We start from the raw sequence: 18,273 nt of genomic DNA on the forward strand, positions 1-18,273 counted from the left end.
AATTGGAGCTAAAAAAGATTTGCATGCCTGAAAAGGACCAGCAAGGTCTTGGGGATTTGACACCGGGGAGAGGAGTCTGGGCTGTCCCTCAGAAGACGGGAGAGCCAGCAGAAGCAGTCAGAGGCCCCCTGAGCAACCCACTGTCAGGAGGCACAGTAGATCGCAGTGAGGCCCAATCACCACACCACACATGAAGAGGTGTTCAACGTCATTGGAGGAGCAGAGAAGACTGTCCTTGCAGAGGTAGAGTGCTGGGGCCAGGGCTACCTGGAGCCTGCAGATCCCTTGGGTGTAGGAGTCAACAAGCCTTGGTTGCTGCAACAGTCATTGTGAACAAGGACTCTGTCCTGGAGGAAGAGGCAAGGGCTCAGCGTCTCACAAGGTGGGCAAAAGGCAGAGTAGACATAGAGGATCCCTTAGAACCACCACCTGGGTTGGAGAATCTTAACAGGTCCAAAGGACAGCAGATCTCATTAGCCAGACGCCATTGTCTTAGGTGTCTGCAGATGTAGGGAAGCGACTCCTTCGATTCCTTCTTGCTTTTTTGGTGCAGCTCAAATCTTGCTGACCCCAGAGGATGTGCAGCTGTGGAAATGTTGCAAAGTGCTGACAGGAGCAGAGGAAACAATGTTGCAAGGAGAGGTTGTCTCGGTATGACAGTCTTGTTCGGTTCCTGTGGAGTCCAGCAGCGCTTCCAGTGGCCAGGAGCACAAGAGGTAGTTGCAGAAGAGTCCTGCATGCCGAATATGGGGATCCATTTGCAAGTGAGTCCCTAAATAGCCCAAAAAGGGACTTGGTCACTTTGCAAGGTGACCACCTATCAGAGGGGGTCACTGACGTCATCTGCCTAACCTGCCCAGTCAGTCAGTCTCCCAGGGGCCTCTGCCCATCTTGATTTTGAGAAGGCAGAATCAAGTGGCCACCTGGAGGAGCTCTGGGCACCACCCCTGGGGTAGTGATGACAGGGGAGTGGTCAGTCCACTTTCCTTTGTGCAGTTTCACACCAGAGCAGAGACCAGGCATCCCTGGACTGGTACAAACTGGCTTGTGCAAGAAGGGCACCAAATATGCCCTTCCAAGCGAACCAGTGACGTAGGGAGGCTACCCCTCCCTGCCTTTTAACACCTATTTCCAAGTGAGAGAAGGTTGCAACTTCTCCCACTGGAAATCATTTGTTCTGTTCTGCCTTCCCGTGCTTGAGCCGGTCAAGCAGCAGAGGGCAGAACCCTGTCTGGGAGGATGCAGCAGGGTGGGCTGCTCGCAGACTCTGGAAGACTGGTAGGAGCAATGCTGGGTGGTCCTCTAGGGAGTCCCCAGAGTGCATGGAATCATGCCACCAATACTGGCTTCAGCATTGGGGTACAATTCCAACATGTTTGATACCAAGCATGCCTAGGTTCGGAATTACCATTATGTAGCTGGACCATAGGTAGAAACCTATGGCCAGTACACAGCTAAAATGGCTTCCCCGTACTTACAAAGTCCAGGGAGTTGGAGCTGGAGTTCGTAGGAGCTCCTCTGCTCATGCACTGTTCTTCTACCTAAGCCACTTCAAACCCCTACAAAGGCAGTTGGCACTGTACATCTACAGTTTGGGTGCTCCGCCTGTTGCAAGGTGCTCTCCACATTGTTTGTATCCCATAAACCCACTTCCTCAACACATTACTTCCCCCCGGCCCCAACCTCTTTATGGTGGCTACACACTGAGAACCCCTCACAGACAAACTGCTTCGCTAGCAGGGCCTGACGGACTGTGGGACAGACTGATCCCTGCGTCCCACCCCTCCCCCCCTTACACATGCACATATACTCAAACATCCAATTCCTTACACTCAATGTGGGAGGTATACACTCAGCGAGGAAACGATATACAGTCTACTCATATGTACGCCGTCAAAATGCCAACATAATGCTCTTACAGGAGACACACCCCCGCAGAAGAACTGCAAAGACTGCGCCGCCACTGGCTTGGGACCATCCATGCCACCACCTACTCAACCTACGCACATAGGGTGCTGATCTGGGTGAGGCCTCTCCTCCCCTTTCAAGAAACAGGGATTACCATTGACAAAGGGGGTCAATTTGTACTACTGGAGCTTAGACTAGATGGCAATCCATTACTGATTGGCAGCATCTATGCCCCCAACTTCAACCAACACCTCCTCTGGGAAAGGCTGTAGGAACTACTGGCTCATAAGACACCTTACCTGGCTTTTAGGGGGCGACTACAATAGTGTTCTGGATATAATTCCTCCAGCATGCTCCTGTGCTGGCAACCAACACATTTTTGCACGTGGATAGAGCACTGGTTCCTTATGGAAAGAGGCGCACACTATTTCCTACAGACAAACTTTAGTCTTTTTACTCTGCACCCCATCAGCTTTATGTCCATCTAGACAGTTTTCTGTGCTTCACCACTAGGTTTTCCATAGTGAGGCACTCCAACTATCTAGGCAGAATAGTAGCACATCACACAGCGGACATGAGCTGGTTGCCTCCATGACCCCTAGTTCCCCTCTGGTGCCTCCAACATGACACACTGGACGACCCTGCTTTTCACGACACACAAGACACCCCACATACAGCAGTACTTCGCAGGCAACCATAACTCCGTTGGGTGCCGAGCCACAGAGTGGAAGTCTATCAAGGTCGTTATGCGGGGTGTATGCATCAAGGAAATAGCAGGTTTCCGAGAGACACTGGAGCTCGAGATAAGGGATACCAAACACCACCACCACCAATCACGGAGATACACTTCCAGACTGGGAGATACTCAGCAGTCAAGAAGCAATACTCCGATGATTCACACAATACTACGTGCATACATACAAAAACCTGACTGCTGTCTTCCCCCTCTCCCCCCCAACAAACCTCACTGTCTTTCCATCACAAATTGACATCCAGTGTATTTCTGTGGTCACTATGACACAACTAGATACCACAATCACAGTTCAGAAGGTCCATCAGGCCATTAAAGGCTTGGCCCCAGCAAATCCCCAGGCCTAGACGGCCTGCCACTTGACTACTACTCCATCTGCACATCCAAACTGGGTGCATACCTGGCAGCAGTACTGAAGGAGACTCTCCAACTGAGGGCCCTGTCCTGATCACGCTGGGGGTCCCTGCTGACTTCGATTCTTAAACTCCAATTGAGACCCAGCCTTGTTGAGCTCCTAATAGCCAGAACAGGAGAGGACTATAGAATACTAGGCAAAATACTGGCGTGCCACTTATCCTAAATAGTCCATGAAGGGCCAAAATGTTTTTGTCCCTGGGCAGAACACCTACAAAACCTTTGTTGCTTGTTCCATGTCTAGAAGGGCAATTTCTTCCCTCATGCCGCAACGCTCATCGTGGATGTGAAGAACGTATTTAACACTATTTCTCTCCCCCCCCCCCAGAATCCTGATGTTAACTCTTATTGTGGACGAGGAACGGTCCTTCAAAAACCAAATTCAACTGTTACCTCACCTTGCTTTAGCTCACAATAATTCCTTGAGAATGGCCCCCTCTTTGTTCCTCAGACTTCACCCCAACTGATCTTGGCATTTGCACTCATGACTGGACTACTCTAACATCTTATTACTAAGGCTTCCAGACCTAGTCTGAAGATTCAACTTAGTATCAAAAATCTTGCAATCTGTGGCCTGATGAAATATGATCTAACTTTCTCAGGTGGTCAATCTTCAGACATCCCTACTAGTTACCATGGTCCAGAGAGTCTAGCTCTAAGCTTATTCAGAGTCTCTTACAACACAGATCACCCAACATTTGTGATCGCTTATGTGCAGTATGATATTTTATCAAGGCCCTGAAGCCTAGAATAATCTCCCTCTGTCCCTCAAGAGGGCCACTTAAATATACTGGTAATAAAAAAATAAAATCCCCCCAAAAAACAGTCCCATTTTGCAGATTGGTGTTAGTTTTCTCACTTCTGCTTCCCACTCCTACTCCTAAGATGCCTTTGGATGCACACTAAGCTTTATAATAAGACAAATAAGTAAAGAAGTAAACAAATAAGTAATTATCTATTTCAACTTTTAATTGCCACATTCTGGCACAGGAAAGGAGCCATAAAAAAAAGAAATCAATGTGTACAAAATTACCAAGTTGACACTCTCCCTGACCGCAGCTCCATAGTGGCTTCTACTTGTCCTTTCCTCCAACTGATAATTACCTGCTCTACACAGGGATACAGGGTTTCTCAAATTACACCTTATCACGAGTCTCCAGAGACACAGCCAACTCAGATTTAGAGTGGAGCACCACTGCCAGCTAGGAAACAGCTATCAGTACAGTGTAGCAGGAAGGAAACAGGAGATCACTTATGAAGGTTGGGGCTCAGCCAGCCCTCCAGTGTAACAACCGTACTCCGTTCCAAGTGGCACACTGCACTGTGTAGCAGTAATTTGCTTTAAAGACATAAAAACGTTCTCTGTGGGATTAAAGCAGTATTCAAGTTAATGCACAAGAGCACAAAGAATTGACACTTAATTGCGCACAGCACCAATAGGTATGAAAGCTCTTTACAAAGAATAATAAGATAAAGACTACACAATGTTACTCATAACACTCAGTGGCGGCTGCTCTGGAAAAGTAGTGGTAGGACCAGGGGAAGGAGGCTCGATTAAATAAATAAATAAATGAATAAAATAAGAGTTCACTTACCTGTGAGGGGCAGCAGCAGAGGCACACAGGCTCCCAGACTCCCCTAAGCCAATGACATCGATGCTGCCACCAGCATGACAGCAGCGTTGTGATTGGTCTGAGCAGCCAGATTCAGCACTCAGACAGGGAGTGAGAGCGAGCATGTTGTCTACAATGCAGCTGGGTGGAGAAATGCTACGTGTGCATGCCCGTTTGGCCGACCCAAAACAGCCAGCCAAACAGTCATGCGCTCTTATGGTACACATACCACTCCTTCCCTGTGACGCAGTCCAGCTCACCTGCCCTAACCTGGCTCTACACTGAAAAATAAAAGGATAGTAACACTGTTATTATCATTTTATCTTTCCTGTTTTGCACTGTTCAAAGCAATAGGGCAATGTTCCTCCGCCTTAGAGGAGGAGCTGCAGCTGACAACACTATGTGCAACACGCCATGTCTTCTCACATGCTTATTTAAGTACACTAATTAGAAAATTACAGCATAAAAATCAAAATACCTGTGACTTGTGTTAGTTTCGATGCTCCATCGTTTGACACTGCAGAAGTCGACATCAATGGAGTTGGTGCAGTAAAAGCTGTAGTCGTCTCAGAAGACTGGGCTGGCAAGTTCTTCTTCAGCATTTGCGCAAAACTCGGCACCCGTGAACTCTGAGGCCAATCACCATTGCTAGCCATGTTTTCCTGAGAATTAATTTTTTTTAAATTTAGATAAGCTATACTAAATCACATTAGGAATACAGCAAAGTAGCTGCTAATATTTCTCATGGAAAATTATTATTCTCATATAAATTTTATTAGTCCCTGCTTTCAGTGGTTAAGACAAGACCTCTTCTTCACTAGAATACACCATCAAATACCTGGCTAAGGAAAACTGCTTCTAGTTCCTCATGAAGCTAAGCAATACACTGAGAAGGCCAGCTGCCATGCGGTGAGGAGTTAGTATTCTCAGCTCTCCAACAGACCAGGTCAGTTTGCACCTATCCTACTGGTCCTGGTTCCCAAAGACACCTGGGAAGGAACAAGCAGTGGAGGAGCTCAGCAATGCAGAGGGTGCTAGTCAGGAAAATAAGGATCAGGCCTAAGAGCTTGTGAGCAGTGGGGAAAAAAAGAAAAACCAAGATACCTGCCGCAGTTGTTGGGAAACGCTGATTGTCGAGCTCAGTGAGATGGCATCAGGGACAGAAGTGAAGGAGGAACGGAGTAGCCACCGACAGAGGAGGATGGTGGTCTGCATCCCCTGCCTTCATACATCTGAGTGCCTCACTCTGCTTGGACCATGAGGGTCTTGTAACGGAAGAGGCCTGTGCATGGAGGGTGAAGCAGGACAGAGGTTGCAGATGGAGCAGCCCCAGGTCTAATAGGGACTATGTTAACAGTGCTGAGAACCAGGTGGGGGAAGTGCACCCTGTCCTTCCCCCCCATGTCTGACTTGAATACATGCTTGGTGAGCCAGTAGCAGATTGCAGGGTGTGTGTGGATAACACCCCTCCAAGCCCATGGGATCACTACGCCCCAAGGTGTGTGGACTTGTTGGGAAGGGCCACCAAACCAATAAATCCTGATGGCCTGTGGCCCAGTTGTGGGTAGTGTTTCCCCAGTATGTTTGAAGAGCAACAGTTTGGTGCATGAGCAAATTAACTGGTACATTATGAACACTTGTATGTTTAATAAACCTTTGGCCTCGAAATAGGATTTGACTTTGGGATGGTGATATGAGGGGCACTGGGATTTTTAAATAACCTGAAACAAAAGTTTTTTTCTACAGTGGGGTGGGTGCATCACTTGTGGTATGCAGTAGGCTCTCTGGAGGTGACGTCCACAGGACTAAGGTGCTAGGAACTCAGGAGGGCCCTGCTACCTTACCAACCATCACAGAAAATTTGCTACATCATCCCACCCAAATCATGCTTGGAGGCAGCACGCTGTAGGGTACTAGCCTAGTAAAACATACATAATTGTATCTCGTGGGTCGAGCGCACCTGACTAAAATAATGCTAGCTGGGAATACTGCGCCAATGGGAAGAACCCAGAAGACCAAAGAGGGCTCTGCTGGCAGAAGCTGAGTGCAAAGGAATACGACTGTGCTAATTGACCCCTGTGGACAATGTCACATGATAATTGGGGCAAGAGATTCCATCAGAGGTCAGTTAGAAAACAAAATATAGACTCTGCGGTAGTAAAGAAAGGATTGCTGACACCATCAAAAGAAGATGGCAGAGCGCATCACAAAAGGTGAAGATTACTGTGCTTGAACTTAACCCTACAAAAGAGAACCTCAAACAGCAACTGGAAGACATGACCGAGAAGACCCAGGCACTAGAAGGTAGATTAGACGACCAGGAGGGCTGCATGCAGAGCAGCATCATAAGGGTAGTGGGGTTACCCAAGAAAATAGAAAGGGACTCAATGGTGGCTTTCTTAGAGGACTGGATCCAGGAGGTGGTTGCTCCCAAACGTCTGTTCAAGTACTTCACATTGGAGAAAGCAAAAAGCAAGCCAGCTTGGCCCCTCAACACTCTTTTGAATACTTAGAAACACAACCATCATCCAAAAGATTTAGACAAATTCTGTTCAAAAGGTTTCTGGGAGGCTACAGGAAGCTTTTCATGTCCCAATACCACTAACATCAAAACAGGACAAAAGAAAACAAGCATCTTGGAGAAATACAGAACTAAATGATAACATACTAGAATGATGCAACACATCGGCTTCAAATGAAACAGCAAGACAAACTTCACCTACAGAAACTTAACAGAATATACAAGTCAGCAAATAAAAAAAAGCTAAAGAGAAAAGGTACTATTCAGACATAAATTCAAAATGCTAAACGTGCAAATAAAGAATTGTATAAACTTCTCACTGAATTTCGCTATCCTAAATGCACAGAAGGAACACATCCCATTACTCAAGAATTCACTAGCAAATCCTTAAACAGACACGTTGGACTCCCCTTTCCAAACAACCCCTCCAAGAGTAAGTTAACCCTGCCTCTGAATTCCTTCAAACATATGTCACAAAGTGAACTTATGGGTCTGGTCACGGTAAGCCAGCCAGCTTGCCTTCCGACCCTCGTCCACCACAAATCTTTTTCTAACTACCTCTGCTGCCACACCAGAAAGAATCATCATCATATTTCTTTAAGTACAGAAATCTTTTCTGAAGACCTAAAAAAAAAAAAAAAAGCATATACGTCCATTATTAAAGAAAACAAACCTGCACCCCCATGACCCACAAAGACTACAGACACATTACAAATGGGCCTTTACTGGGCAAACTGGAAAAAAAAACAAAAAGAGCAGCATTTACCCAGATGTCACAATTCATTTACAGTAACGCCATACTTTCAGACCAGACAGGATTTCACCCAGGAAGTGGCCACCATTCATTGCCATCTGAGAGGACTTTAAAAACACAGTAGACTGCAACAGGGTCGCTCAACTACTTGTCTTGGACCTCTCACCTGCCTTTGACAGAGGTGACCATGACACTAACACAAAGACTCTACGAAGCAGGCATAGAGAGGACTGCTCTTGACTGGATGACATCCTTTCTTCAAAACAGAATAAATGTCACCCATACTCCCCCTTTCTAATACAAACCTTACTTCACAAAAGCAGGGTTCTCCTAAGGCTTTATCATCTCACCCAAGCTTTTCAACCTCTACATGGTCATTACTGACAACGATCAATGAGTCTCAGCTCACATGCTATAACTATGCAGGTGACTGACACACACACACACACACACACACACGCTCCTTAAACCAGAAAGCCCCAAAGACATTGGAAACTCAAAAAAACTCACAAATCTTCAGTTGCCTCACAGTCATTGATCAGTGGATGACATGACGCCATTTCAAACTCAATGCTTCCAAATCTGAAACACTGAAAAATGCGTCAACTGAAAATATTATGACCAAATCTGCACCTGGCGATTTGGGACCACCTTCTAAAATATCTAAGGAAGTAAGAAACCTTGGAATTATTATGGATTCCAAGTTAACAAAATTAGCAAGACCAAGCTTCATTACTCTGAAAAATCTTCCGCCACCTGGGATTTTCACAGAAGTTCCAGGCTGCTATCACTCTTGTACTGTCCAAACTGGATTACGTCAACTATGAAAAGGCTACAATGGATTCAGAACTCCGCTACCAGAATACTCTGACATGTAAAACTACAAGCCCACAACTCCCCCTGCCTCAGGGGCCCTACATTGGTTGCCAGAAGATCCACCTTTAAGCTGCTTTATAATGCCCACAAAGCAATACATGGAACAGTAAACCCCTTTTCATGAGGAATAAAAATCACCAAATACATCCAAAGAAATCTCTGCTCCAGATTGGCGCCTTGCCTCAAATCCCCACCATACAAGAGACAACAGATGGTACACCTTTATCTGTTCAAGCAGCCAAACAATGGAACTTATTACTTCAAAAACACAAGATCCACAGATAACTATCTTACCTTCAGTAGACTACTCAAGAGACTGCTCTTTCCTAAATTACCACCATACTCAAAATACTAAAATAACAGCACATCTGTGTATATAAACATTTATAGTTTGATTATAAATATATATCTAGATATGCGCATTTCTTTATACAAATGTGTAACTAAGTTTTTTAAAATATACAGATACTCCTTAGGACTGTTTAATAAATGTAGATGTTACTTATGGGAAATATGTATTATTCTATGCTTAACATGTATATAGGTATAGTTTTCATATGTTATTGAAATAGATAAATAAGAGACCGTAAGCATATATCACAATATGTAAATAGTAACACTATTTTTCCTACAAGTGCTTCACTATTTAAATATTGAAGAAAGTACATTAAAAAAATGTATTAGTTAGAATAATTCACATAAATTAGCTTAAAGTACAGCAACACTTCAAAGTATGAGTTTATAAAATACGAATTTAAATCTCAATGTATTCTCTTCCATAAACATGTATATCCTCTCTATGTACCTATGTATCTATTACTTCACTCCTACTGTAGAAGAGGAAGTAAAGCGAACACCTTTGACTCTATCCCATGCCCTACTCCATGTCTCACCCTATACCTCTCTCAATATATCCTCTGCCTCCACTCCGACTCATCCCAAACCTCATTCCGCTACTATAATCTACAAAATAACCCTTTCTAGACTCTTCCCTCCTTTGATCGCTCCAAACCTCATTATACTATGATCTCCTTTTGTATCTATGATGTAGTGGAACGAAGGTTCCAGTGGAATGCTGAGTTTGGAAATATTGGTTAATGTCACGTTGTGGCAAGCTAATTGAAGTTCCAGATAAATCCTCTTAATCTCTTGAGGCGCTTTATTTACAACATCTCCTAAACAACCCTTTCTAAATTCTTCCCTCATGTAGCCGTCCTTTGACTCATCCCAAAACTCATTTTACTAGTATGATCCCCTAATCCATTTCTAGAAACTCTTCCCTCCTGCATCTCTCCTTTCACAAATCCCAAACCTCATCTTACTACTATGATCTCCCAAATAACACTTTCTAGACTCTTCTCTCCCTCTATTATCCTATTCAATCCAATTAATAGACACTGCTCAAATTAACTCATATTTCCCTATACTAATCAACCATTAACCTTTATCGGTTCCGGAGAAGTGTACTACTTGCTGAAAATCGCTTCAACGCCTCGAGGGGTAGTAAGCGCTATATAAATACAATATCTCCTGACAGCTCATTGACATAACTGAGGACATCATCCAAGCTTCCTTTGTACTCATTGTGCTTAAAACAGGTATACCATTAGAGCTATGAAAGCGCAAAATAACTCCTAATAAGCTTCTTTATACAATCCCCACAGGTAAAGCAAGTTTGTGTTATCTGCAACATTGACCCTATGCCATACGCTTCATGAGTAGCCAAGTTAATGTTGACTACGAACCACAAACAAAAGGGTAACCTATCTTGCACACGGTGTTCAATCTGTAACACAGTGTTTAGGGAAAACTAAGATGCTCCAGACACTCAAGCCATGTTACATAACTAATGCTCTACTACGGACAGCCTTTATCTGTATCAAACTCTATGGAGATAGTTTACTCTGTTAATACATGGTTTGCAGACAGTCAAACTCACATGAGAAATGCACCACAGACATAAAAAAGTATCCATCAAGCCCAGTGTACACTCTATGCAAAACAAAGGTTTTTTTTTTTTTTTTTTTTTTTTTTTTAATAGTCTTACTTGTTTGCGAGATAAAAACATTCATGTTAGGAAGCACACAAAATGCTACTGTTTACAATAGGACAATAAGATGCAAACACGATTTAAGAAAATTTTTTGTGGTCCACATAAAAATCAGAATAAAAGGGCAGAAAAATCATTTATTCAACATATTTTCACGAGTAAACCAACATAAAGTAGCCCACTTGTGGTAGCATCTTGAACGGTCCAATAGACATAGAAGTGTAAAAGGCGTTACTGCAATGTACCTCAAAAATAAGTGGCTTCAACAAAGCAGAGACGAACAGAGCATACTACTTGGAAAAAAAAAAAAAAACAACAACAACAATCACAGTGCAATGGTCAGAATCCAACAAACTAATAGAAGAGGACAAAACACAGTTGAGGGTGTACTAACTTTTCCCAAAGAGTAAGACAGCCAATCTTATCCCCCAGTGCAACACCTTTACTAAAATTAGATCATTCAGATTCACTCTTACTGGGAAAGGACACTTTCCATGTAGATGTAATCAGCAGTATTCCAACAGAGCCTAATAAACGCCCAGACACAGACAGCCTTATGTAAAAAATCTGTGACTTAGTTCTATCCCCAACGGTCCTCTTAAAGCTGAAACTATTTCAAACTAGGTAAGAGTAGAAAGAACGGTGTCTCAAGCATCCGCAGTAATCATCGTACAACACAAAGATAAAAGTACCAACCCAGTTAACTATTGACTGATATCTTTAATAAAGTTACAAAGGAAGAATTATGCAACAAAATATGGTGAATAGAATCACTAGAGTTCTACCTAAATTGATGCAACCAACATCAGTGGGCGTAATTAAAAGGTGGAATTTCTAGAAACTCATGCCACATTACCAAACAGGCAAGTTAACTAAATATTCCTATTCCAGCCTTACCCTTAGCAGCAAAATAATTATTTAAAAAAATTGGTACAGTCTCCTGGAGGTTATATATATATATTTTTTTTCTTTTTTTAAGTGTACACTGCCTGCTTTAATTACTTGCTATAATGTAAATCAAACCCCAATGCAAGGAAAAAAAATGCAAACATTAAACTAATCCAAATATGAACAAATCTTCTAAATATAAGACATATGGTGACAATATATATTATACTCTACCCCCAACATGGAACAACGGATCCCAAAAATGAATGTCACTGATTAGTCTAGTGTTTCAACCTAGTCCATAAACACTCAGAAGTCAGGCAAACTCCTAAACTTACACCAGGCAAAATAAATAATAGATTAATCTGGTCTCCACTAAACAGGAATTTAAAATATATACAAATACTGTTTAAGGATAACCTGGAGACAACAAGGAAACTACAATTAAAAAGCAAGTTCCAGAACGCTAAAGATATCAATGCTCAATCTACTGTGGCAGGCTTAGTTTGGCATTTGAAAGCAAGACAACTGACATAAGCAAATACAAAAGGAAAAAAGAAAACGTTAATTGCAAAAAAAAAAAAAAAAAAATCAGGCAAGTTTATGCTGCCATCATACAGACTTTCCAAAGTAAAACTACACAGTGGTTTATTGCTGATACCCTAGCATATTAAAGAAACTGAGTACTTTTAGCTAAAAATGAAAAAGAAAGCAACATACAAAAGCCAACTTCAATGATAATTACTGACCCAGTCAAGGAAATCTAGAACATAGAAAATGAAAATACAGAACAAAGTCTCTAAATTAAAATTTCTCTCCATTTGAGAGAACGTACTTCTGAGAATTGATGTGAAATATAGCTCTTCAACCAACGGTGGTAACTCTGCCACATGTTTAATCTATCAGCTTTGTGAGAGCAGTTACCCCAAATCTTTTGCACAATATGTATTTAACAACTGAAACACTGATTCTGTCACAAAAATACAGCAGACTAAAAATTTACATATGCATGACCTCTTAAGGAGGTGTACCAAATCGGGCAAGCTAGTTTAAAAATGTACAAAATCTAAAACGAAGTAAACAAAATAACAGCATTCATAAATACATCCATTTCACGAAGCTGCACAGCACACTTTGAACACTTACTACAATGCAGAAGCTGGGACTTCCATCATCCTCCTAATGTAAGCATTGCCAATCAGACAAAAGGATAACCTGGACTTGTTATAAGTAAACAAATTCAAACTTACTACAATTAAGAGTATAGTAACCATCACATTTTCCCATTAACAATATCCTTGAACCCGGAGTGGATACACTTGAGCGCCCCCCCATCCTCCCTGTCAACCCACAATGCAACTCTCAAAATTCACATTTAATAAAAAAGGATTGCTTAGTGCTCCATATGTCACCTTACCCTAGTGATGCAAAATGAGCATTAAGTGAATAGTTTTTCAAAACATGCATGTGTGCTTTGGTTTCTAGATGGCCTGGAACCATGGTATCTCCATATTTCTTTACAAGGACCTCAACTCTAGTCAAAAATCTCTCTGGGATCGCTTGATATTTATAAATAGTTCAATATCCGCAAAACCCCGATGTGGTACGAACATTAGGCACTGAAAGGTATTTAATGAAAAATTGTTCTACGAGGGATGGAAGTTGGTTATCAGGAACCAACACCTAATCCTAGCAAGAACAAGTTTCAATCCATCTTTGGCATTGTGCAATAAAATTTGCCCTTTACCCTTTCCAATCTCTTGTCTTAATTTTACTTTTAGAAAACCCTGGTTTTACTAAGGTGTATGCCCCAATATTAACGCCATTTGTGATGATGTTCCAAAATATCTAGAAGAATAACATGTTAAATTCTTTATGCAGTTTGTTCTAAGTACCAACTCTCAATACTCTGCCCTAGTGTTTCATCTTTATTTCTTCATATGCAAAAAGCATTACTGAAAATAATTGAACAGAAAAAACAAATCCGCTTCGGAGGAAACTAGACAAGATCCAAAACTTAAAGTAGTTGAGAATGTGTTGTGCTGCTGAGATACACAACCAGATCTCCCCAATGAACTGCTCACAACATAACCACTGACATAAGATTTGTGTTTAGAGGTACTTAGTGCTGGCCTTTGAAAAATTCTGTTAGGTCTTCCCAGAAATAAGACGGAAGGTAAATGAGAAATGCTGATAACATTGTCCTTTAACAACAAGGAATAGCTGGTAGCAATATTTCTAATAACGGCTTGTCTACAGGCCTTAAACAGGTTGAGTCAAAGCATAGGGGAGCCAAGATGGACCTCCAGATCAATCTAGACCAGCTTCTGCTACCTCAGATGCACATCACTGGATATTAAAAGTCTGAATATTTTATAACTAATGGTATGTATATGTAGCACAAAGTGAACAGGAGAAGGAGGATCAAGTCACAGAAACCCAAGATCTCATAAAAATGAGGTCAGAGAGCATCAACATGCAATGCAGGAATTAAGTCGGGACAGAGGTTTTTTTTTCCTTTTTAAAGACTCAAGATCTTTTAACACTCAAACTAATGCACTGCACAAAGGGACTGGTCAAGTTGGCATGATATTTGCTTATAAAAAAAATAAATAAAAAAAGAGTGAGAGTGGCTGACTTTAGGGTTGCCTGAATTGACAATGTATTACAGGTGATAATTCCTGCCAGAATTATACTGTTGGGCACATGTGAAAGAAAACTAAAGACCAGGCAGGGTCCATGCCTCATGGGGCCAAAAACACAAGTCACCACAGGGAGGCACTGAATAGTCTTAAACTCATATGCCCTTAACCAGAAGGTGCTGGGTAAGGAAGGAAGAATACCTTCCTCTCAGTCACAAAGGGCAAGCTGCCCAATCACTGACTGTGCTAATTAGAAACCATTTTTTTAAGAATAAAACTACAATAAGCACATACAGACCAATCGAAAAGTGAACTAAATTACACTTAACTCCAGAGCCATAGTGACTGACGCAGGTTACAGCATCAGACAGTCAGAAAAGGCAGAAACCCACTAGATTACTGTTTCAATATTGGGTTTAGTGAGTCAACATGCTTATTCACGGTGCTTAATTGTCTCATCATAGTCCTGTGACAGGGCCCAAAGTAGCTGTCAGGGTGGAAATCAGACCACAACAGAGAGACCAAGCAGGAACACTCATACATGAAAGTTTGAGAAATCATGAATTTACTCTATTCATTTGAGGAAATGAGAAGTGGTAACATCCACTCAGGCCACTTATAAATAGGGCTCCTGGGGGGGGCATGGCTACACCAGCGACCAACATGGCCACTTAGCATTAAAGCTCCTGCTGGATCGGAGCCCTTTTTCGGCAGAGCCCTGCAATCCCGCATGACTGCGCCACTTCAGTGACCAGACTTGCTTTTTGAATGCCTGGTGGGGATTGCAAGACCAGTAACGTGTCTCGACAGTTGGGCGCACTGCATCTGAACTGTGGCCGAGCTTGATGTGTGGTCCGTAATAGCTGTGCTGTGGGGCTCACGTATACTACTGTCTCATCTGCTCCCACATACCAGCCCTCATGCACGCTTGTGCTCCAGATTAGCCTGTGCAAACCTACTTTCGAGCGTCACCAGTGAAGGGCCGGCCTCCGGCCATACCAGCTTTCATGTCGGACCTGCTAGCACAGGGGCCTGCATTCAGCTGGCAGACTTCCCTCCAGGGCGCTGGTGGAGAGTCCGGAATCTGGCACATGAATCTTGCCATGCCAGGTATGGACTTTTGCACCTGGGCCCACCTGCAAAATGATACCCTGTCATCCTGGTGCTGTGCTGCTGGGTTACCTTGGCCACAAACATGTCACTGTCCAAAGGGAACACGTTGCATTGCATACTTTTTCTGTATACCTATTGCTGTCAGGGAGCTAACACGGCTTTCCTGCTGTGTCAGACCTAGACAGTAGGGGGATCCTGGCTTAGAACACTACCAGCATGAGGGGATCTGGCTAGCCCTTGACCATGTGCTGCAACCTTTGGCAGGGGCTACAAACTGCCCAGCAAAGGGGTCACTCAAGAACTCCATGATAGATCGGACCCCATGAGGCTCGTTATACCTATTATACACAGGCCCAGCAAACGCTCCATGTCAACAACAGTTAAATAATGGGAAAGGGAGATCCCAAGCAGTGCAAACAGTTGATGCCTCTATTACCTGAAGAGTGGAGGGCTTTGAATCCTGTTTGTGCACAGTTGCAATTAAAAACAAAAGACCTGGAATTGTTAAGTCGGCGCAACAACATCTTTATCCTTGGGGGGGCCAGAATCAACAAATACGGGCCACGTGGACATTTTCGTTGAGCTTCTGCTTACTGTCCTCTTTGATTGCTCCAACTTCACCTCCACATTTGTGGTTGAACGCACCCACCAGTCACTCATGGTGCACCCTGTTCCTGGAGCCCTCCTCTGTCCAATCATTGCCCACCTTCTGAATTTCAGAGCCCATGACACAGCACTCCGTCTGGCCTGCGAAAAGGTCCCTCCGCACCATCAGGGTGCCATGATCTCCATTTACCCAGATTACACCGTAGCGGTGCAGGAAGCCAGGTGGAAATTTCAAGGTGCTAAAGGCTGCTCTCAGGAAATATGAACTCCACTATGGCAAGCTGTATCCCGCCAGGTTGTGTGTTGATGTCCAAGGCAAAAAGCGATTTTTCAAAAAACCTGCTGTCGTGACAGCCTTTTGAAAGAAATACTCCAGATTATCCCTGCACCCTGAACACTCAACCTCAGATCACTCCCCAACACCCGCCCCCGGCGCTTCTATCCAGGAACTTTTTTCTATGACTTGAGCTCAGATTGGAGGCACTCATTATGCAAGAGGTGGTGGCTTTGCCACTGGGCATACACACTTTGGTTGCCTCCCCGAAGGGCATTTGCTCCAGGTAATCAGACCGAAGGTCCTATTTGGGGCTCCTCAACTGCACCCACGCCCTGTACACATGTCCAAGACATGGGATCCATTCACGGTAGCGTTGTCACCCCTCTACGGTTACCTCAGTATACGATACACTGGGTTTATTTAGTTTAGTTTTCTCCTGGGCTTCACCTGTCTTTTTGGTCAGGTGTGGGTGGGGGGCATGGGATTGTTTGCATATCACTAGTTTTGATATTGTTCGGCTGTTTTGTTTTCAATATCAACACATGCACACACAAGCAACACTGTCACACTACCCTTAATCAACCACATGTCTGACACTCAACCAACACCACGGCCAACCTTGGATGTTGCAACTTTTATCAAAGGCCCCAATAATCCACATAAGGGGAAACAAGTGCTATAGCACTTGGACTGACACGGCGCGCAGGTTATTTTCTTACAAGAGACTGATCAATGGGGACTTCACTGCTACTTTCAAAACTACAGCACTTATTCCCGCGAGGTTTGCACTCTAGTCCATAAGAACCGGATTTTCCATCACCAACACACTGTTGTGGACCCAGAGGGCAGATTTCTTCTGGTGAGGGGCATCTTGGTGGGCAGCCAGGTTGCACTACTTAACATATACACCCCCAACATCGACACCCCTGACTTCTTTCACACAATCCAATCCCATATCTACAGATAACCAGCTGACCACTTGGGGCTGGGGGCTTTAATCTACTTCAGGACACAGAGCTGGACAATATCCGTCCAACTACCAAACTGCACTCCTGACAAGTACTCTGGGATATTTGTGAAGCGCACTCACTGTGTGATCCCTGGTGCCTATCCCCTCTAAAACACTACCATACACATGCTATTCTGCCCCCACACAATACCTGGTTGGCTCCTGTCCCCCTCAGTATTACCCTGGATCGGTTGTACCTCACACCTTCCACACACTCCATCTTATTCCCCTGTCCGCCTTAAGCTTTGCATCCCTTGTTTAGACTACATGGAGCGCACATGGTGCTTTCCCACCATAGTCCTACATGACAATATCTTCTGCTCAGACCTCCGCACAGCCATTGCAGAATACTTTACCACCAACATGGCCACAGCACTCTTTAAAGCGGTACTGTGGGAAGCCTTCAAGGGCTGCATTAGAGGGATCGTCATACCTAAACAGTCCGGGGTCCTGCGTTCCATTCATGGGGACATCAGCCGGGTGGAGACAGCACTGGCTGACTTGGACCGGGGGCAGAGATGAGGACTTGGGAGGCTTCCTTACAGACAGTCCTGCCTCATGGAGGAGTTCCTGGAACTTGCGGAATGCAAAACTAAATTTCTGAGCAAGTACGCCAGGGCACGCATGTACGGCGAGGGCGACAGGCCAGGTCGCATGTTGGCTCGTTCCCTCCGACTGCCAGATGGTGCCATGGCCTTCGTGGCCTCCAACATGGAGGCACATCTACTTGAATATTACACTGAACTTTATACTGCCCGGGTCCCATCTTGCACTCTTGAGCTACCATAATACCTCAACGAGGTGGCCATGGGGTAGCTGAGCTCTGCACAGCAACAATACCTTAGTATACC

The 18,273-nt window shown here is 43.9% G+C and overlaps 1 protein-coding gene across 4 annotated transcripts in view; it reads right to left on the bottom strand.

Annotated features, from left to right (window-relative positions):
• The window catches only part of ADAD1 (adenosine deaminase domain containing 1), a 923,229-nt gene that overhangs the window by 883,934 nt on the left and 21,022 nt on the right, over positions 1-18,273 (bottom strand). For all 4 annotated transcript variants that reach the window (XM_069242439.1, XM_069242435.1, XM_069242432.1 and 1 more), the window contains exon 2: positions 5,165-5,348. In XM_069242439.1, the coding sequence (XP_069098540.1) occupies positions 5,165-5,342 (178 nt within the window). In that variant the 5' untranslated portion in view covers positions 5,343-5,348. The remainder of the gene's footprint in view (positions 1-5,164; positions 5,349-18,273) is intronic.

The sequence above is a fragment of the Pleurodeles waltl genome, chromosome 1_2 (assembly GCF_031143425.1).
Source record: "Pleurodeles waltl isolate 20211129_DDA chromosome 1_2, aPleWal1.hap1.20221129, whole genome shotgun sequence".
NCBI lineage: Eukaryota > Metazoa > Chordata > Amphibia > Caudata > Salamandridae > Pleurodeles > Pleurodeles waltl.